Source organism: Ruditapes philippinarum, unplaced genomic scaffold, assembly GCF_026571515.1.
Source record: "Ruditapes philippinarum isolate M1 unplaced genomic scaffold, ASM2657151v2 ctg3265_1_1_1_1, whole genome shotgun sequence".
NCBI classification, from domain to species: domain Eukaryota; kingdom Metazoa; phylum Mollusca; class Bivalvia; order Venerida; family Veneridae; genus Ruditapes; species Ruditapes philippinarum.
Window position 1 is genome coordinate 331382 of NW_026855611.1, and position 23098 is coordinate 354479.

At 31.9% G+C, this 23098-nt stretch overlaps 1 protein-coding gene across 1 annotated transcript; it reads left to right on the forward strand.

Moving 5' to 3' along the window:
• The first annotated feature begins 16841 nt into the window (after positions 1–16841).
• Positions 16842–22076, forward strand: LOC132743879 (heat shock 70 kDa protein 12B-like). The gene is made up of 7 exons (XM_060732458.1): positions 16842–16980; positions 17525–17675; positions 18658–18809; positions 19382–19603; positions 19994–20138; positions 20317–20451; positions 21109–22076. Exons 2-7 carry the CDS (start codon positions 17537–17539, stop codon positions 22041–22043), a joined length of 1728 nt encoding a protein of 575 aa, XP_060588441.1. The 5' UTR covers positions 16842–16980; positions 17525–17536; the 3' UTR covers positions 22044–22076.
• Positions 22077–23098: the final 1022 nt, after the last annotated feature.

Here is a 23098-nt window from a genome sequence, read left to right on the forward strand (position 1 = left end):
GCACAAATAATTGGACACAGAGGAAAAGCCACATTCAATCTTTCGGTAACATAATGATTAATTTGACATATGTTATAAAAACATAAGGCATTTGTAACTTTAACATACAGACAAACTGGTACATGCGACCACGTGTAGTAAGCGACGTTTGTCTTAAATTACCCCCATCATTTTCTTTCTATATCATTAATGTATAAAGCGACTTTGCTCAACGCGACCGGCGAAGACAGCTAATTGAGATCAATATTTTCATTAAAGGACCACTTCTACCTGTCAGGTGTTTGTGTTGTTAAAGAAAGAACGCCACCTCGTGATAACAATCAAAACACAATATATTAATGTGTGACAAACTCTATTTCCAAAACGTTTTAGAGTATGCAAATGAAGTTTAGTATACGCGTGACGTGTATTATCCAATAATATCGATAAAACAATGCAACGCGTCGCTCGTACTGAGATTGTGTATACGCTTCGCTGTTGATATTTAGATTGCATTGAATTGACCTTGAACTTGATCAGCATACAATTAAATGTAGTTTGTTTATCTAGAATGAAAACTGCACAAAGAAAACATCTTCTTTTATTATGGTTTTCGTGTTGGAGACAAGGAAAAAGCAACGGAGAAGTTTAAAAATTCTGGAAAAATGTCAAATGTTCACGTAATGGATTAAAACAGTTTTGTCAATAAACATCAGAGAGTTATCTTTTATATTAGCATCCATTTAGATTATCGGAGCGTTCTAATTATTAAACATTTATATAAATGAAGTTGAAAAACATTCCGCCCGCAAAAGAAATATATCATGTACAAAATTTGACTTTTTGTATCATGCTTTGTCTTAAGAGACCGTTTCATTAAGCGACCATTTTTGGTGTTTCCCTTGCGCGGTCGCTTGAAACACGTTTGACTGTATTTGATATTTCACACATTCTTTTAAAAAATATAGTCTTTTTAGATAATGCTAACAATTCTAAAAGTAAATTCCATGCATATCAACTCGTTATTTTTTTAAAAGAATTTTGCTGTTTTTCTGCTACACAACACACCTCCCTCAGTAGTTTGAAAATGCTTTATCCATGTAACAGCATAGTTTCAGAATGACAGACAATTGCTTGCAAAGTTATAAACATACTCTTGATATTCAAATTGTTGTTGATTGTACAAAATAGAGCGGTTTTGAAGAAGTTCACACAATTGGCATAAAAGTATGAAAACAAGTAAACACTCTCGAAAATTGGATGGAAACATTGTTTTAATAGTTCACTCAGTTGGTTGCAACATGAACGTAAGTCCACGGTAAAAAAAGAAATGCTGTTGATAATCGGAAGACGTTTTGAAAGATATTGTTTGATTGTACAATGTCCTTGGAAGTTGACTTTTACCAACATTTTTGGAATGTACCGCCCTAGATCTTGCAAAAGTTTACTATGCGATGCCATCTATATTTCTTTGTCTGTAACGAAACGATAACAATGGATTACCTGATACAGAATCAGACCGTAATGGCTAAATATTATGTGAAAACGGCAACAGCTCACAGCTTTGATAGTGTATTCTATGATCCACTGCACACGGCAAACGTAACAGAAGTATATATTGACATGTCGTCACCTTCGTGCAGTAAGTCCTTCTAAATATGATAGAAGTAAACTAGTTATTGCTCTAAGGTGATGATATGTGGTATAAACTACGACTCACTATTTACAGTTATTTTTGGAAAGAAATCATTTAAGGAAATGTAAAACATTTTAATCGTTATACATGACTTTTTATGTTTTTTAACTATGATTATATAAAAATTGAATCTTTTGGATTGAAGGTCATTATCAAAAATCCAAAAATCGTAAGATTCTTTTCAAGATTTCTTTTTCAAGTTTAAATCAATGTATCATATAATCCGCACTAAAAGTACATATCACATTCAAATTCTAAACAAGAAGACCCTAATGACTCTTGATCACTCACCTGAAGATGTGGTTTACATGGGAAAGACCATTTAGATAAAGTTGCATCAAAATCAAATCAGTCAGTTTAATCTTATTTCTATATTTAGCCTGCAGGAAGTCATTTTGTTTTGATAACTAATGATTTAAGAGGTATCATTCAATAATATTTTAAATGGAATTTAATCAAAATTTTGACCCAGCGGTCCAGACAATTTTGATTAAAGTTCATTTCATTTTTAGATCTGGCAACCATCTTGATCAACAGGCTTGAATTTATCAGTTTTTGAAAAAGACATTTAAAAGATATTTCCTATAGTTTTATCAGTCAAAATGGATAATGTAGAATAATAGCTCCCTTACACGCACCTTATTGTCTCCCTTTATTCTATGTTAAAATTGAAGTAAATTTACAAAAAGGTACGGTATTATATTATTCAAAAGTAGGACCATACGGACTCATAGTTCATTAATTCTTTTGTAGTAGTCACTATGTATCTTCATTCCGTCAGTCAATCTACTATTGAAGTAATGCTTTCGATGAGCAAATTGTTGAAAGATCATTGGAATAAAGGCTCAATTTAGTAATTTTATGTTCCCTTTTGGTCATAGTAAAAGTTTAAGATAATAATGTCCTACTATTGATCATAGTAATAGTTTAGGATAATTTTCTCCTTTTAATCATATGAATAGTTTAAGATAATGTTCTCCTATTGATCATAGCAATTGTTTAAAATAATGTTCCCGTAATGATCAAAGTAATAGTTAAAATAATGTTCTCCTTTTAATTACAGTAATAGTTTAAGATAATGTTTTCCTATTTATCATATGGATAGTTTAAATTTAATCGTTCTTGAATGATGAATTTATTTCAAGCAAATATTAACAACTCTCTTAAAAACAGATACTCTAAATTCAGATTTATTAGACGTATAGTTAAGACATGGCATTCACGACTATCGGATATATGAATACTCGCTTGGTTTTCCAAATGTCGGTCAATATTATTCTAACTGCGGGTTCATGTCATGGTATGTCGTTGTGTCTTTTGGTTAAAAAGTCAAAAAGTAAACATCCGTTTTCAGCGGAAATTATTGCATGGGAATAATTACATGTCACGCATGTAAGTGTCAAAAAAGAAAAAATCAGACGAATAAATCATGCAATATAGGATATTTTAACGAATGCAATCCGTAATAGTAGACAGATGTAGCATATTATCGTAAATAAACATTATGGATAGGATCAAATTTCACAGATCATAACCGTATAAATGGGTTTGCGTTTTACTCTAAAAAATATCATTTTGAAAGACAGCTTATTGTATGTTTATGACTGGTAGATAACATCATTATGTGCTTCAAGAACAAATTGTCGATTCAGACGTTCTTAAATTAATAATTTACAATGTTTTATACACTTATTATTCAAATTTTTATTTTGCCGTTTGAGTTCTTCATTATCGCTCCTTGCCCTCGCGGGGCGAAGTTTTATTTATTGAACTTCGCCGCGCGCCCCATCTAATTAGCGTGTTTTCGCTCCGCGACCCCGCCATTTTAACTTGTTAATTCTCAACTTTTCGCTTGGCGAGGTCGCAGGGCGAAAACACGAGTGGCACAAATCAGACACAATACTTTTATTACTTTTATCGTTTTCTTTTTCTGCATGTACGCCTTTAAGTAGGAGCAGTAGTCTGTGGTAGGACGCGCGCTTAGGGATCGAGAGGTCCTGGGTTTTAACCCTACCAGGGGCACTGCTAATTTCCTTGAGCAAGAAATTTACCTGTAATTGCTTCACTTCACCCAGGTGTAAATGGGTACCTGCGAGGGTGGTAAAATGTCGTTGCGCCAAAGTGTCGGCTGCACTAAGCGGAGTTAAAAGACTCCCCAGGGAGATTGATAGATAGAAACCAGTAACCCGATGACCAGTGGTAATAGCTGTAAAGTCAGTGAACGTGCGTAAGCATGAAACTTAGACTATAAAATGCAATTACTTTATAATTTTCATTTTTTAAAAAGACCGGGATTGTTGGACAAAACAAGACCTGTGCACGTGCAAACGAAAACAATAAATGGCACAAATCAGCCACCATATAAAAGAGAAAAAAATCAATGATTTTCATAACATTCCTCAAGTTTTATCAAAAACTAGAGCCAAATTGTAAACTACATCAGATTAATAAATTGCACTTATCAATTTTATCAACGTTCTTATGTTCAATCTTTCAATACAAATAATGGTTAGGACACGTTTTAAATGTATTTATTTATGCTATTTTGTTAAGTAATAATCTAAGCGATTCCTCTGGTATTAAGTACGCTTACAATATGTCAAACAATTATCGACCGAAATGTACTTCTATATAACTATAATAACTAATCATAGCATTTTTTTACTTGTTTAATAGCATGTTAAACGCTAAAGAAAATATACATAGTGAAAAACATGGAACAATATTTCATTTCGAAACAAATACATTCGTCCGTGGATAGCGCCTTTGTGGTTCATGTGAGGTCCATTGTATTGTTATTTGATATCACAGTCACAAACCACAATAAATAGAAAAGGTCTCACCTGAGTGGTCAACCAGATTGTTAAATTCCTCTCTTTCTCTTTCAGATAGGTTGAACACACACAAGCACGCGCGTACACACACACGCGCGCGCATGCACACAAGTACGCAAACAGATTCAATCGAAAAAGTAAAAACAGTAATTGTACTGCTGATTTCCCAGCAAAGGGTTGCTGTTATAAACAGTGGGGGGGGGGGAATCAGGCCCGGGCATCAGGGCTGCAGCTCCAACCCCCCCCCACCCCCGTCCCCCAGCTCGGCCCAAAGATACGTTTACCAGATTTGGCTGGAATTTATTTTTGTCAGTTTCAAACTTTATTGACTTATCAAAACATTAATTGCTGTCATCCAGTTGTTAATATCCTGCCTGTGGCTTGGCAGAGATCTTATCTACCAACATGCTTGAATGAACTCAATGTTTAAACTGCATAATTAATTGGTTTATTACTTTCCAAAGATCTAATTAGATTGATAGTCACAGATAGTAAATAGATGTGTTACATTGTACACAATATTTTACTATCTTTGTTTTTCCATTTCCTTTGTGTAAGCCCTGTAATTAAGAAATTGAAATTATTATTTGTAAATTAAAAAGATGGCGAGTTTTATAAAGATAATATTAGTTTTAATAACTACTTTTACTAAGATTTTATAAAGATGAAATAATTGGTAATATGCTTCTGATAAATTTTTATAGCAGTTATATTTTTTAAATAAAGTTTAAATTGTACTGACCTCTTTATTCGTTGATGGAAAAAAATCTTATTGAATACTAGTGTTTGAAATTATCTTTTTTGTACATTAGGAAGGCGGTATTTTATTATCACTTTACTTTGGACAATCGTGTTTGATTTATTTTTATCAATATTTGTGCATACATCGGTAAATGTGCTGTTTTTTTTGTAAATGCTCACTTCTTAACACCAGGGGAACTCTTTTTGAAAGACCCTGCAAACACATACCTATACAAAATACAATGTTTTGTAAAACCATGCAAATGGTACCATAAACAGCACTAGAAAGTCAAGAAAATAACACCATTTTCAACCTAATATTTCAAAATTTTCTCAGTCTATAAGAGTGGCCCACCCAAATTACATATATTTTTCTTAATTCCATATCATCTAAATATTTACAAAAACATTAGTATACTCATATAACACTCATAAGCGATAAAACACATCAATTACAATTTTTGTCACATGAACAAGATGCTGGCCAAAACTTTAATTTTCGCCTGTTGCATTATTTTTGTCAAATTTTACAACCCATATGTCAGCCCCCAAGAAACCATGTTCTGTATCCGCCCCTGATAAATGCCATATAACAATGTTAAAGTCATTTCATATTGATCATCCAACACTTGCCTATAGTGACAGTATATATTGACAAATTGCGCAAACAACAGTTTTATTTTTAAGGAGACGCCTGGTTCTTTTACTTTGAATACATCCACCGACATTTCGTATCCTAGCTGGATAGCTTTCTCACATGAAACAATCCACCATCCCTGGTTATATTCGAAGCAACAGCAGTAAGGGTCAAGTGGTTTGAAGTCACGGGTAAATGCAGCATATTTTTCACTCATTAAATTAAAGTATAATATGTGCTCTGTGTAAAAAATAATCTCCGTGCATAATATATAGTACTTGGATAGAATGTCATCAGAGTCGGTATCTTCAGCCATCGCTTAAAGCCAAAAGTTTGACTACGTGTAAGTTGGATATCTTTCTTATACATCGTTCTGATTTGGAAATACATGGACAACTCGGGCAAAACGCGCACTTGAAATCACATGGAATAAGTGATCAAGTCTGTCCCGAGCACCGCCTCCGTGGTCGAGGGGTTAGAGTCGAAGACTTCTAATCCTGTTACCTCTCTGGCGTGGGTTTGATCCCCGGGAGATGCTTTGGTAGTTTAGCGCGGAGGAAGGTAGTCTAGTACTGGTGTAACTCTCCAGGAACAATGGTTAGGAAACTACCTTCATATATGACTGAAATACTGTTGGGAAAAGGCGTTAAATGAAACAAACAAACAAACTTTCCTCAACGGAAAGACTTCGGTCGTTATCCTTTACATACTTTACGTGCGTGTAAAGGTAAAATCAATTTATCGTTTCATTTTTGTTATAAATGTTAAGAATTTATAAACTTATCGCATGAAAAATAAAACGTTATTGACAATTGAAAATGTCTTTATTTATATTTTGGTATGACTTGTATCACTGTTCACGCTCGAGTGATAAAAGTGACAGTGAGACAGTCTTTTATTCGTATGAATACAATGGAATATGAATCGGTAAAATCGGCCTTTCTTTCAGTTTTTGATGCATTATTTAGTTTAGTAAAAAAAACATGTCGGTGTGAGATTTGAATATCGATTATAACTTTTTAAAATATAATATAACATCTATGTATTTGATTTAAAGTTATACTATACTCATTTTTGAGTAAAATATTCAATCGAATAAATTTGTTAAAACCTATAAACTCCTTCCTTAAATGAAAATTAATGATACACTATATTGAAAGTCACGTTCTCTAATACAGGACAAGTAAAGTTCGTCTTTAAAACTGCCAGATTTTTAACGACACTATATATTCATATTGTGACGACTTATGTGTGTAGAGTTTTGAACATGAAATATTAACTTTGTTTGAAGTCAAAACATGCTTATTTCACCTTTACAAAGAAACTGTGTAGCAATTGTTATCAAATTTGAGCATAGTATATCTTTAATTCATAATTGTGTCATAACTTCTTATGTTTACTTGCATTTTAACTGAATCTCAAAATATTTTATATGATTACGTAAAATTGTTTTTAGTATATAGGTCTAATTTTCAGACTTGACCGTATCAATAATTGGAAAATACTTAACTCTTTTACAATAAATATCATATTTTATATTTTATTGAGAATATGCACATATTAATATTGTTAACATGTCGTTCAATATAGAAAGGAATTTTGCCTAATACACAATAAACATCTAGATTATTAGAAGTTGCCCCGTACTTCACTTTAGTGCTGTTATATTTATGGTCCTTCGAATGTTACAAACTCAACCTCGTCAACCGTCGCTTACCCTATTTACCTTACATGCATCATGAATTTATTAATATAATATCTTTTGTTAAATTTCGCTTGTTCTAAATACCCAGGACACGCATAAATGAAAGGTTTCACTTCACAACAGCAGGTGTCAAGTGCCGTGTGGCTCTTGTAATTTTGTTGTGATTAATGCCTTCGAGGGATCACTTTGTTTCCAGATTTTTTTGGCTTTACATTTAAGATAGACACCCCTAATGGGCATTATAAGAAAATGTAAAATTGACAACATAGGTCAGTTATATACCTTAAAGGTCACCTGTATGCACAATTTAAACAAAATTTACGGTGTGGTTGATGAGTTCTGGACATTTTTCTGAATTTAAACTTTGTTATTAGAAGGGCTCTTTTTCAGAAATGAGGAAGCTCTAAATAATCTATTATATCATCATTATGAAAATGTCTTCCTATTGCTCTTTGTTAGGAAACAAATAATTACAGTCTTGTGACAATAAAAGAAGCTCAATATTGCTTCTAAAGAAAATGTTTTAATATGTTTAAAAATTTTACCCTGTTCCACCCACTTTGCTATTAAATTTGGCATTATTTAGGAATTAAAATACCTATTATTATAAATAAAAATCAAACATTTCTTTCTTTACTTAAGGAATCTGAGAGATACATAAATAATAATAAAAATAAAGAAAGAAAAAAGGTTGTCCCGTCAGAGGTTTGAACCCACGCCTCTCGGTTTCAGTGCATTCGACAGTGATTTTAGCAATTGCAACTTTTCGGTCTTTTCCGTTAGTCTTCGGATAAGGACCTCGAACAAAATAGTATGAATACACAGAACGGATACGGTATTTCGATCTTACCTACGCTAAAAAACTAAACATGTAAACAAATAGTTATTAAATGCTGGGAGTTGTTGACAAGTTTATTTCCAATATACATGTATGTAGTAAAATCCACCTAAGATAATTGATTTCATAGCAATACATTATTTATATATTTATTATTATGGTTGTAGAAACCGAAAGTACAAAAAACCAACCTGCTGACATTTAGTCGGATTTGTTTAAAATTGTACATTAGTGGGCATATTTAAATTGCAAATTGTTGTCAGACATATTTTCAATCATAAAAGTATCGAAACAGACATTACATGTCTTTTGGATGTCAAATTATATACATTTGTTTTACATTATCTTTGTTTCTGTTTACATTTGAACTACTCCGTATTGTTTCCGAGGTTATTAAAGATAATGGACGAGGATGTTCCGATTGTTATTCTAACCTATTTGAATACTCTTCAAAGTGGAGGTACTGCATTAGGGGTATTCTACTTTAAGGGTTTTTATCTCAATAACTAAAAAGCGTAACACCATTTTACAAAGTGCTGATAATTATTTTGGTTTAACACTCATATTTTCACCTGTTTTATTTTCGTACTTTCATGGCATATTTGGTCATATTGTTACACACATAAAGCTTATGCAGACGGGTATATGAAGAACAACACTTATCAAGTGAGAGGCAGCCTTTTATAAATTATAACTCTAGAATTTTCTTTCATTGTTTAGAATATATTATATTTTATAGTTATTATATTTTATAGTTAGCTAAATTGTTTTACTCCGTTTTTGACTTAAATATTTTGCCTACATGTTTCTTTTTACAAAGCTTGTTTACAGTTGCAATTTTTGTCTTTAAAAATATTCTTTACCTCGAGTGTTTTTGTGATCGCGTCACGCCTTAAAACCGTGCAAAGAATCAATACAAAATACAAAGAAAGGAATTAAATCAGACAAGTATTGAAATACTTTTTGGATTGGCCGGGTACGATAACTTTATATTTTAAAAACATATCTCTTTACAGGACGGGTATCTCGTCCCACTTTAAATACCATATATTTGCTTATCTGACAGATATATCATAGTATTGGGAATATGAAATGTTTAAATGTTATATTTGATGCATTGACTTTAAAGTTCATGTTGTCTGCATACATTTAATACATGCGTACCGTTTAAAATGTTTTTTTTCTTTTTTACGCATGATAGGCGCTTAAAGAACACGCTACGTAGTGTACATTTAAACATTTAAAACACCAAAGTGCCTAACACAAACATGGATCTTGCCAGAAGTTGATGAAATACCCAAAAAAAGACATGCTTAAAATTCACGTCACTTAAACATTGGATTAGTTTCAACAGTTTGTAATTGCAACGTTTATTTATTCGAAAACGTCTTCATAAAGGAGTCCGGAAAATGGCGCCTATTTAAACATTTGTTAACAGCTCGATTAGTCTCTTTCAGGCAACATCTAATTTCACAAAAAGAAATCGAACACAAGTATATTTTTAGTCAAACAAAAGTTTTCAAGTTTAATATATATTTTTTTAGAACATTAATCTAAGTCATTTTTTTAAAACCCAGAAGGGCAAGTTGCTCGTTGGATAGAAATATTATCTCCTTGTTCATGTAAATAAAATATTAGCCAGGTAAGCAGCACAGTAAAAAAAAACATAACACAGATAGTGATAACAGATACATTTTTGTAATTTGAAATTATTTTACTAAATGAGTGCTTCCCATTGAAATATGAAACTGCAATTGCGGCTAAAGTGTTGGTCGAGGAAGTTATAGCTAGATTTGAAATACTTGATTCAATTCACTTTGACCAAGGTAAACAATTTGTGAGTAATTTATTTAAAGAAATGTGTCATATGTTAGAATCAACATAACAAGAACTATAACTACAACTCACCCGAAATCTCACGGCATGGTCTAGAGATCTGATAGGACGCTTGTAGCAATGTTTGGCAAGTTTGTAGATGAAAACCAGACTAATTGAGACGAAATGTAAGTACGAAAGATAATAGTTTTGTGTCTAGACCTTTTACTTATATAAAAGATGAAATAAATAAAAAATTAAATTAATGGATCATACACATTCTTCAGGTTGTGATAGCGTATCGTCTTAAATTTATTTTACATGTCTTCATTTATTTGCTGATGTATTTGTTCAATTATTTAACATGTGGTGAACTGAGTAATTGCCAGCTTGTTTAATAAACTTGGACAAAAAAACTGTTGTATCTTGGGATTATATGTTCAAAACTTTATAAGCTATAATTGGTTTAAGTGATAAAATAATTAATTGGATTCGTACTTTATACAAAGATATTGAATCTTCTGTAATAGTAAATAATCACAATTCCTCTCCATTTAAATTACATCGATCCATAAGACAATGATGCCCTTTATCTCCAGTTTTGTATGTTCTTTGTATAGCCCTTTACCATAAAAGTACAAAATGATAGCAATATTAAAGGTACATGTGTATAACCGTTCCTGGTGGTTCATATGGGTGTAAAATGTCATTAAATGCAGACGATAATACGGCCATTTTTAACTTAATGCTAAATCAATGCGTTACTTTATTGACGAGGTAAAACTTTATGAAAATAATTCGGGTTCAAAAATGAAGTACCGAAAATAAACGAATGTCTTTGGGTAAATGGAAAAATAGATCGGGTCACCCTTTCTGTATTTCATGGATCAAACATAACAAATTATTAAGTTACAAATTTTGATTCAATTGAAGTGATGATGACATATGACAAAGTGTATTTAATAAATTTAGTAAAGGTTTAAGCCAACCCAAAGAAAGGAATATCTCTTGTACGGGCAAGAGCACAATAATAAATTCTTCAGTTTTATTCAAACTTTATTATCTAACATTGTGTGTTAAACCTGAACACTATATTAATATTTTCATAAAGGCATGTTTCAATTTTTATGGAATTCTTTTTTTTTAACCTAATGCTAAATAAAACTTTATATTTGCCGTATATTGAAGAAGGAGTCAATACTCCTTATATTAAATTAAAATGGTATTCTTTATAAATAATTTATTTTCAAAAGGTTATTTAAATCATGATGCAGTCTGGTGGTTCTTTTTTTTTTTTTTTTTCGGATTTTTTTTTTTTTTTTTTTTTTTTTTTGTTGTTGTTTTGTTGCTGTTGTTGTTGTTGTTGTTGTTTTGGGGGGTTTTTTTTTGTCAAATACTGGATTGGGTTACATCTAAGATCTTTTTATAGTGATTTAGCGAAAAGAAACTTCCCAAAAGTGAATATATCTCAATATTTTATCAACATGGTATGAAAGTTTTTAACTTTTAAAATATATCTTCGTCCCAGGTTTTTCCGACCAGTTAATATGATTGCTTTACATCTTCTGCTACTTTGTAATATATTTACAAAATAAATGAAATAAACTTTAATGAAAATCAAAAAATGAAATTTAATGTCTGCCCTTGCAGTTCTTTCTCTCTGTGGTACGTGTACCACGGTCCTCGATGCATGTATGTGGTCGCATGTTTATAAAAGGACAATTTGGTGCGGAACTATCTGGCCCAAAATCCCTTAGTTTCTTAAAAGAACAGCTAGGAGTTATTTTAAAGCGTAATTACATGTAGGACTTTGTTACTTCTGTTTAGGAGTTTTAAAAGCATAATGAAACTTTGATTATGCTACATAGGAAAAATAAAAGTCCTCAACTTTGTTACTCCCAGTTACAACTAATTAGGAATTATTATAATAGTTATTTTTATAATTAGGAGAAATGAACCTAATTACAACTTCAAAATCTTAATAAGGAGTTTTAAAAGCCTATCTAGGAGTAATAAAATATTAGTTGGGATATGAAATATATGAAGTTCCGCATGCTTTCTGGATAACTTCCTCACAGGAAAGAATCCTAAATTGTATCATGAATATACATTCTGCGACATTTAATGATAGTGTTGCGACGAAAGAAAATCGTGCATTTGCCGTTACAGTTGCGACATTAAAGACAGAAGATTTTGTGACATTAAATGACGGTTGTGACATTAAGCGGCAATGTCAAAGTAATTCTGATCATTATCACCATCAACATTTCTCTTTCACATAGCATCACTAAGAAAAAGACGTACACAGGCGCGTACGTTGGCTTATTTTGAGTAAACTCCATATTCAGTTCGTGGATCAAAGGGTCGTTATTATCAGGAATTTAAAGGCTTATTATGCTTCAAAAACAAATTAAATTTTACTTCATCAGAAAGTGCGAACTTGTATTTTCTAATGATTGTGTAATGGTTTTACAGAATGTTAGATGCTTGTTATCTGAAAAAGTGGCAGTATATGTAAAATAATAAAAATAGCAAAATATAAACAAAGAAACACTTTTTTCATACTCCATATATATATATGTTTTTATTATACCCATGTTATTTTTTTTTCAGAAATTTTTACATTACCAGTTCGACACCGAAATATTTAACAACTGAAAGGAGAAGAATTCTTTCGTTCTTATCCTCTTCTTTGAATATTGTCAAATTTTGTTATTTCAAATATTATTATGTAAATTTTCTGAGAATAAATATGTTTAAACTAAACAAAGTAGTATTTTGACCGCCATACAAAATAGTTATTCAATATGACTGTACTTATTGCCAAAAAGCAGCAAATCAAAAAGATGGTAGAGGTAATTGGCCAATTGGGTAACAATTTAAAAGCTATAATCAGAGTACATTAAAATTAAATAGCTTTCAAAAAATGAAAATAAAAGCATTCATGAGGTAAAATGGGCCTTTTAAATAAAATAACGTATATTTAACTAATGTTATGAAAATAATATAAATTATTAAATTAAAGGTCCATTATGCGTGTAAAATGCTTAAATTTTTATTTCTTAAAAGCTTTTAAATTTTGATGTTACCGTACTTTTAAAGTATCCAAAATGTTACACAATGGCCATTTACCGGAACAGAACCGAACAGAAATTTTATTCATAGAAGCTCATCACTATATCACGTATACAAATACAACATATAATACATAAAGACACATGCAATGAACATATATAATTGCAAAATAATGGTTTATGAAATGTTAGAATGTTTAATGAGATAAAAAAATTACTTAAACAGCATATGAATACATGTTTATAATGCACAAAAATTTGTCTTCCTTTACCTAACATTATCAAATTAATCTACAATATATTTTGTTTTGTGTAATGCCTATCAATATAATCCACAAAAAAAACTGCCGTTTTAATATGAAATAGTGATAATGACAAAAGTAGGGGAATAACTTAACTTATTATATAATTTTAAATAACAAATATTTTAGCATTTATTTCAATTTTATAATTCACGATCAATAACAAATAATTGAATTCATTTCTGTATGACATATGAAATACGTGTACTGCTTTTATGTGCTTTCATATAAAGAAAAAAACACTAAACAGAAAAATACACGAAACAACCAAAACTAAATTAAAACAAAACTACACTTTATTTAAAAGATTATTTTTGTCAAAACATTTAATCTTGGAACTTATATTTTGTTAAGTGTTGAAAAACAGACAGACACGCAGCTAAGTATTTCATTTTAGAAGATACAAATATAAATAAAAACAGAAAAATATATATGTACAATATCATATTCAAATAAAACTTAACACTTCTATAAGATAAATGTACAATTTGCATTTAACAGTGACAATGATCGTTATGAAAAAATAGCAGAAACAAAGAACAGAAAAAGAGGGCAATAATAATGCGTCAACATATTTTAACAAACTATCCTTCAATGTCAAAGCTTTATCACAGAAATCAGCTAAATGTTTCAATTCTTCTTTGTAGCTTTCATGAATGATTCGCAACTCGGTAATACCACACCTATGTAGTTAAAAGAATTAACTACCTCAATTACTTAATTATTATAAAACCATGTATCCTTATTTCCAAGTATTCCACCTTTTTCTGAATACAACTAGTTTCGTCTTTTCAATATTTACCTCAAATTCCAACGATTACAATAGGACAATAAACAATCAAATGACTTCTGCAAATGACGTCAGGTATCTCTATTCAGGTTTTAAAATACCTTGCATATCTAACAAGGTAATTTTTTGTTCGTTGTTTTTAAAATATCTACCCATGAGATATGATCAAGGAAAATATCGCATTAAAGATTATGTGTAATACGATCAAACAAACAAAACAGATGGTTTGTTTTAGAGTAACAATAAACTATAGTCCGCAAACTACGCCTTTAACCGTTTATCCTCATTGCAGTTTTTCAAAAACAGTTAAGAGGTGCGCATTATGTGAACAATAGAACATATTTTTCCTTATAGTTTTTCCTCAACTTAACTCTTTCAAATTATATCCGTTATATCTAAAATGTATTATTGAATTATATTGTTAAATGCCAACTATGCCTTAAAATTCCTTAAATGTTGTTTATCAAATCTAATCATACCCCTATAAACGAAGTTTTAAGAGTTATAGGAGACAGCTTGCCGGTAGGTCGGTCGGTCTCCTTCATGGTTTCCGGACGATATCTAGAGTTAGGAAAGAGGTATTGTATTCAAACTTGGTACATAGAACATTATTTGGAAACCTCGATTAGTATTGCTTTTGGACTCCCTGGTGTCAAAGTACAAGAAATAAATAAATGGTTTCCAGACAATTATTAGAGTTTGGAATGAGATTTTGATATAAAGCTTGATATAATACTTGCTTATGGGAAACTTGCGTTTAGATCCCAGTGGTATAGATGGTTTTGGTAAGGAATAAATTATCATAAACAAAAGTGGTATATAGCAAGCTTATGTAAATTGACCCCCTGGGGTCAAGGACAAGGTCATTGTCACTATAGATAGAAAAACGGTTTAAAGACGATATCTAGAGTAAGAAATGAGATATTGCAATCAAACTTATACGTATATAACAAGCTTATGTGAGGAACCTAGTTGGTTTTGCTTTCCGACCTCCTAGGATCAAACTTCGTATATAGCCAGCTATAACATTATGAAGATCCTATGTCCCTTCTAGGGTCAAGGTAAATGTCAATGTTACTAAAAATAGAAAAATGGTTTCAGGACAATAACTAGACTTAGGAATTATAGATATTGTAATCAAACTTGGTATATTGCAAGATTATATATGAAGACCCTAGTTGGGATTGCATTTGAACTTCCTGGAGTCAAGGTCAAGCTAACTAAAAAGACAAATGTTTCAAGATGATAACAATAGTTGAGAAAGAGTTATCGTAATAAAATTGTAGCTAGCAACCTTAAATGGAAACTCCGGTCGGGATTACATTTTGACCCCCTGAGGTCAAGGGTCACTGTTACTAAAAAGTAAGAAAATATTTTTCGGACAATAACTAGGGTTAGGATATTATAATCAAATTTAGTATAAATCAAGCTTAATTAACGACCCTGGTTCTGACTGCAATTAATTGATATAATTCTTTGTTCACAGTTGAAACTTCACAAATTATAGGTTGAGTTACACTTTGCTTCAGACTGCTTATTTTTCGAAAGGTCAAGGTTGACCTGATGGGGGTATTAATAACCTTAAGTGATAGATCTAATTATATTTGGTGTATCCTAATAGTTTCCAAAATGTAACTCACTGGCCGCTTACCTGAACAATCTGTTTCTTCAATTGCTTTTGGCAATTAGCACAGTTATAGTGATTAAGTATTTTGTAATATGAAGCGAGAATGTTGAGTACGAATCTAATACTATTTTGTTCGTTCGTTCGTTGTGGCGTCTTCGATACAATAAAAATGAGAATTTGCATAGGTAATTTCAATCGCATCTTATCGGTCCTTTCCATCGCACTTCGGATAAGGAGCTCGCAGACAATAGTAAGAATACAGTATTTCGGATAAATCAAAACTAAACAAAACTAAAATGTTAACAATAATTAATGTAATGTTGGTAGGTGTTAACTAAGTTTATTCTTATTTTTCGAGTAAAGCTACCTAAATTAAGTCAATTCATAGATATAACAGTAAACAGTATATTGTTTATACTTATTATTATTGCTGTGGAAACTGAAAGTACAAAATGTCTGAAAGATTGAACGCACAAAGCATAAACTTGATTCAAATGGACTAGTGGTAGCTATGAAGCAGTGATATTATTTTTATATTTACCTTCCTTCAGAACAATTGAAATTTATATGTTAATAAATCAAGAAATCATACAAAGGTCATAACAAATACCGTAATGAGACAAACTTCACAAATAATTTTAACATTCTGTGCAGTTGGTTTATAATTTTTATAATCAGACTGCATTGTTTAACAAATACATTCTAACATTTCTTCTGTAATCTGAGTTTTAAGAAATAGTGCCAAATACCCAGCCCATCTGCACTAATGTACCTTGATTGCTTCAAGCTGTTTGACCTTTTAAAGCCTAAATATAAAATACCAAGAAAGGAAGTTAAATATACTTTTGACATTCCATATAAAGATAATCTCGTACAAGTACAGACACAAGTTTTTTAACTGCGCCACTTGATATTTTGGACATAAGCAGTGCGGATCATTTGGTAAGTAAAATCCAATAAACGTTTATATTACTTTAAAACTTTTGAAATTTTAAACCAATTTGTTAAATATAACAACGTTATCATCCTATGTGTACTTATTTCCTTCATGTATATGGTTTGTTTTCTTTAATTGTAAACATATTGTGACAGATATGCGAGAAAGTCTTATGACATTGTAATTCTATAACGACAGATGTGCGAAAGATTCTTATGATATTGTAATATATTATGACAGATGTGCGAAAGATTCTTATGATACTGTAACACTTTTATGGCAGATGTGCGAAGGATTCTTATGATACTGTATTTCTATAACGACAGATGTGCGTAACGACAGATTGTAACACTATTATGACAGATGTGCAAGAGAGTCTTATGACATTGTAATTCTTTCATAATGGCAGTTGCACTAGACATTCTTCAATAATTAAAAAACAGTATGTTTACAGTCACTCACTTTTCATTTTCAATCTTGCTATAAAAAGGTAATATTTTCCGACGCTTATATATTTCAAAAACAAAATACATTTAACATTTAATTTAGTACCAACAGGCGATGGATCACTTAGTTGTCGTTGCCATTGATTTCGGTACAACCTACTCGGGATGGGCGTTTTCATATAGACATGATTATAACCGAGATCCTCTCAAAATATCAGCAAAGAGCATTCAAGGAAATACTTTATCACTTAAAGGTATCCTACTTTTACTGACAGTACATACATTATTGATGAGAATCAAAAGATGACAACATTGATTGACGTTGTTTTTATAACAACATTTCTTCTCAATATAATATGAAAGTCAAAGTAAATGGGTGAAATCATCAGTCAATCATTGGTGAATATGGTATTACAAACATCTAAAAGGTTTTATTTCTTTCTTTGATTTGTTTTTTTTTTGTTTGTTAATTTATCTCTTTTTTTCATTTGGTTTTTCATTACACCAAGACTGTAAAGGTCATACGGCGACTATTCAACTTTACTGGTGCAGGAGGACCTCATGTAACTCTTCGTGCACTATTTCAGGCACGAACGAGCACCCAAGTAGAACCATCGACGATATATAGACTAGATGGTTAGTTTCCCATGAAAGAATCTAAATTAGTTAGCCGGAACCAAACCCACATCCATGAGTTGCATTTGATTTTAAGTCATCGACCTTAATCACTCGGTCACAAACCCCCTTAAATGTCAATCGTAGAGTTTCATTTTAGTGTGTTTGTTGTTGTTTCTTTAGTGGTTTTTGTTGTTGTTTTTGACATATTTGCCATTATCTGGTTTCTAAGTATGATGCAGATTATGCTTGACAGAAATACTTGTACATTTATATATCATTTGATAAGTGTTTTGAAATAACTAGGTACACAAAATTTCTCCATAAGACCGTATAAAGGTCATGCATTTATCTTTAAGGATAGTGTCCAAATCAAAAACGTTTGCTAAAGGTACCGTAATTGTTAGTCATTAAGTGATTCCGAATAACCATTGAGTTTACTATAATCATATGTCAAATTCGATCTGCAACAAATCTTTCCGATCATAATCAAATGATCAGCATGATAAAATGGTTTTTTAATTATATTTACATGTATTGCCAAGTTCACATGAATGTAAGGTTCAGTCCAAACCAGAGTGTCTAGATAATGTGTCTGTAGAATCAAAATTAATTTTTCAGTTCCAACTTGCATTCTGATCAAATCTGACGGGAAAACCACAGACTCTTTTGGATATGATGCTGAAAATAAATATGCGGAACTATGTGAAGAGAATGAACAGCGTCAATGGTTCTTCTTTAAAAGATTTAAAATGATGCTTTTTAAAGATGAGGTAGGTATAAGTTAACATAGACTTGAACAGTTACCTACCCATAATGTGCTGTGTTTGTGCATAAAATTTGAAAGCAAATGTCAACAACAAAAACGGGACCTTCTTCAAACGTAGCCCCTAAGCTAGTTTGACATACCAATATGGAAAAAGTTTTGGAGAAAGAGTGATCTCTCGGAAGCATTAATCACAACAAAATTTTATGAAAATTGCTTGTTTTGTTTAATTTAGGTTGTACACTCTGTGGCAATATGGATATATCTGGTTTCAAATTTTGTATATGCTGAAATTAACAATTTCTTCCGTGCTCAAATCTTCAAACATTTCTCATAGAACTTTAACTAGACTTTCACATAGGGATTGTCAATAAGTATCCTGTACATAGTGGTGTAATTTGATCATTTGTTTTACAAAACTTTGTCCATTTATTGCTCACATCATGACACTATTTGTGGAATGCCTGTTATGTGACAATTTTCTATATCTTTTATAAAGTTAATAAGAGTGACCATTTTCTACATAAAAATATATTTAAAATCTTGTAAAAAGCAATGCTAATCACATTTACCTCACAGGGCATGACAAGACATGATACAATTGAAGATGAGACTGGTAAGACGCTACCTGCAATACAGGTTTTCTCGTTATCTATTGAGAGCCTGATGAAGGATGTTCTTGATACTCTAAACAATCAAGTTGGCACTGTTATCGGTGTCTCTGATGTACAATGGGTTCTTACTGTCCCAGCAATATGGAACGATGCAGCTAAACAGTTTATGAGAGAGGCAGCACAGAAGGTATTATTATCATTAAAGTTAATACATATATCGTATTGTACATGTTCTATTATGTTGTGATCAAATTGATAAAAACTATTATATAATAGTATAATAGTCCAGCATTTATCTGTACAAGGTGTCTAGCTTAAGTCTATTTTTGAGTTATAAAAGTAAGGTGTTGCACTTTATTTTGAAATCTTTTAATAATTATTACCTTGTTTGAACACCAATGACATATATTGACTTCCACATCTTTCATTTAAGTTATATGCTATAGCACTTTAAAAGATCCTTACGCAATTTTTTACACAATTTACAAATTTTTGCCAAAAGTTTTAGACTTTGGAACTATTCTTCCTGCTTCATATATTTGCTTCAAACGGTTTAATCATATTTCTGCTTTATAAGGCAAGGATTCCGGGAAAGAACCTTACTATATGCCTTGAACCAGAAGCAGCCTCTGTTTATTGTCGTCATCTTCCAGTATCTAAAGAGGTTACATCGCTTGCCAAGTTTTCATCAGGAACAAAGTATCTTGTTCTGGATGCAGGAGGTAATGTTCTTAAGTGAACTACTGTTAGCTGTAACGTTAAACACATTTCAAGATTTAGACAATATGTTTTGTGAATGAAATTATTCAGTTTGGAAAAAAATTGCAATCGGATTTTCTTTCGAATGAAAGAAACACGTTGTTCCTAATCTTGAAAATGCATTTCAATGATCTATTACAGGAGGTACAGTTGACATAACTGTACATGAAGTGACTGACCAGGGAAACTTGAAGGAACTGCATAAAGCAAGCGGAGGTGATTGGGGAGGAACTAAAGTAGACGAAGCATATGAAGAGTTCCTTACAAGTATTATGGGTAAGTTCAAATAGTTGACAGAAAGAAATCATTTCCCCAAAGTTTTTATCTTGTAATTTATCATTTGTATAGAAGTTAGAGGTACATTCATAAAGTTATGATTTATAGTATTTATATAATATAGTAATTTAAAGTAATTGCATTTTATAGTCTAAGTTTCATGCTTACGCACGTTCACCGTTCACCGTACAGCTAGTACCCCTGGTCATCGGGCTACTGGTATCTATCAATCTCCCTGGGGAGTCTTTTAACTCCGCTTAGTGCAGCCGACACTTTTGCGCAACGGAATTATACCTCCGTCGCAGGTACCCATTTACATCTGGGTGAAGTGAAACAATCGCAGGTAAATTTCTTGCTAAAAGAAATTATCAGTGCCCCTGGTGGGGTTCGAACCCGGGACCTCTCGATCCCTAAGCGCGCGTCCTACCACTGGACTACTGCTCCAATATATGCATAAATTGATACTTTTGACACAAAATAAAATCAATTAAATCAAGTTGCTACAGGTACTATTCTATTTCATTTCATACTTTTTGTTTTGTAGGACCTATTTAATATTTCGGACATGACACTTGAATAATGTGTATTATATACATAATGAAATGTCAATAAGGGGACGTTTGCTACTACACTTAAATAAAAAAACATGTTTTTCAGGTCCTAGGATTATTTCAAAATTCAAAGCAGAACATTTGGATGACTACACTGAACTTTGTCGTAACTTTGAAAAAGACAAACGAAAGATTTCTCCGACCAAACTAGATGGAACAGTGACGATGCGCGTATTACCTTCCCTTTCAACACTTTGTAAAGATATGGCCGGACTTGACTTCACAGAATTATTTCTACGGTCAAAATTCCGCAGCAAGATCAAAGTTATGGGCGACAAATTGAGGATTAATGCTGAAGTCTTCGCTGAATTTTTCAAACCAACCGTTGACAAAATAATCAGCCAAGTTGCAGATTTACTGACAAAACCTGCTGTTCAGGGCTGTGCTTCCATCCTCATGGCTGGTGGGTTTTCCGAATCACCGATGTTGCAAGAGAAAGTAAAGTCCTCCTTTAGAAATATGAGTGTAATCGTTCCAGATGATGCAGTATTAGCAGTTTTAAAAGGAGCTGTCATCTTTGGTCATGAGCCGACAACAATAACTGAGAGGATATGCAAGTATACATATGGGTATGGAACAACCCATACGTACAGTGATAGTTGCAGTCATCCTAAAGGAAGAGTTGAACAGGATGGAAATGGTGACTTACGATGTTATGATATCTTTAGCATTTTTGTAAAAGCAGGGCAGTCTGTTAAGGTGGATGAGGAACAACCAGAAGAAATATGCAGGCCTGTTCGCGATGATCAAACTGCTGTTGGTTTCGGTATATATGCATCCTCTTCAACAAATCCGCAGCTTACTACAGAAGATGGATGCAATCATATTGGAACATTGACAGTGCCTATTTCCGACACAAGCTCAGGAAGAAACCATGAATTTGGAATAAGTTTCATTTTTGGAGGGACCGAGATTGTTGTAAAAGTCGTTGACAAGGAGTCCGGCGAAATTATGCTAAAATCTGTCGATTTTCTTGGTTAGAATATAACCAAACTAAATCAGAACACTAAAACAGACTTTTTATTGTTTAATTTGTTTCGGAGTAAGAGTAATCATATATACTGGATACATGTAGCATTATTATTGTTTTGTTTTATAGCTTGAAGCACATTGTGTTAATATCACAATTCTTTCATAATATTGCTTAAGGTGACAACAGACACTTTCCGTGGTACTCACATAAATGTCATTTAAACCAACTTATTTTAGTAATAATTGTTATTTATTTCTTTGTGCATTAAATGTCGTTGATCATCATAAAAAATAAAATATTTTTTTTTAAAAAATGCCTTTGTAAATGATTGATTTTTAATAAAAATCCTAAAATTTTAAATCGTCATATCAAAGTCATTTTTTATTTTTTTGTCATCAAACTTTTGGAAAATAAACATACTTATAATATCTAGGGAACCTTGTCTCAATTTTTTTCTATCTTTTCTCAAAGAAATATTACGTAACGTCAAACATTTTATGCGACTTTTTTCACCATACATATTACGTAATTAAAGATAATTAAGTCGCTGATTGAGCAAACAAAAATCCCTGACACGGTTCCCTCCGTAAATGAATTCCCTTTCATGTGCTTTAAACCGCATGTTAATTGCTTGATTATTAAAAAAGTTATGCCGATTCAAAGTTAGTCCGACCCGCATCAAACGAAGTGTCATAAATCGGCTGTTCTCTCTCGGACCCCTACGTTTCACGCTAAATAATTGCATAATACACAAATATCGCACCAGAGAGGGTCACAAGTTGCGGTAACATACTCTAACAACATTTTATGGCCCAGTGACATCTGACCAATTAAAAGGTTGCTGATTAATATCAGTTTATAACAGAAATTTCTTCAAATCTTAACGTGATTTACCGTCGTCGCACATGTCACGTGACTTTCGGTAAAATTTGAGGCACTCGGTGGGGGGAAATGGAACGTATTTGCGCACCGCTAGCGGGGTATTTCATTGTTTCACTTTTGAAGTTTATTATTATTATCATCAGCATTATTATTATAATATACCAGTGTCACTCTGTCTGTG

Coding starts and splice junctions, on each gene's coding strand:
- LOC132743879 (XM_060732458.1), top strand. CDS start 17,537: ATGGATCACTTAGTTGTCGTTGCCATTGATTTCGGTACAACCTACTCG. Junction 17,676..18,657: donor AAATACTTTATCACTTAAAG/GTATCCTACTTT, acceptor TTAATTTTTCAG/TTCCAACTTGCATTCTGATC. Junction 20,452..21,108: donor GTTCCTTACAAGTATTATGG/GTAAGTTCAAAT, acceptor CATGTTTTTCAG/GTCCTAGGATTATTTCAAAA.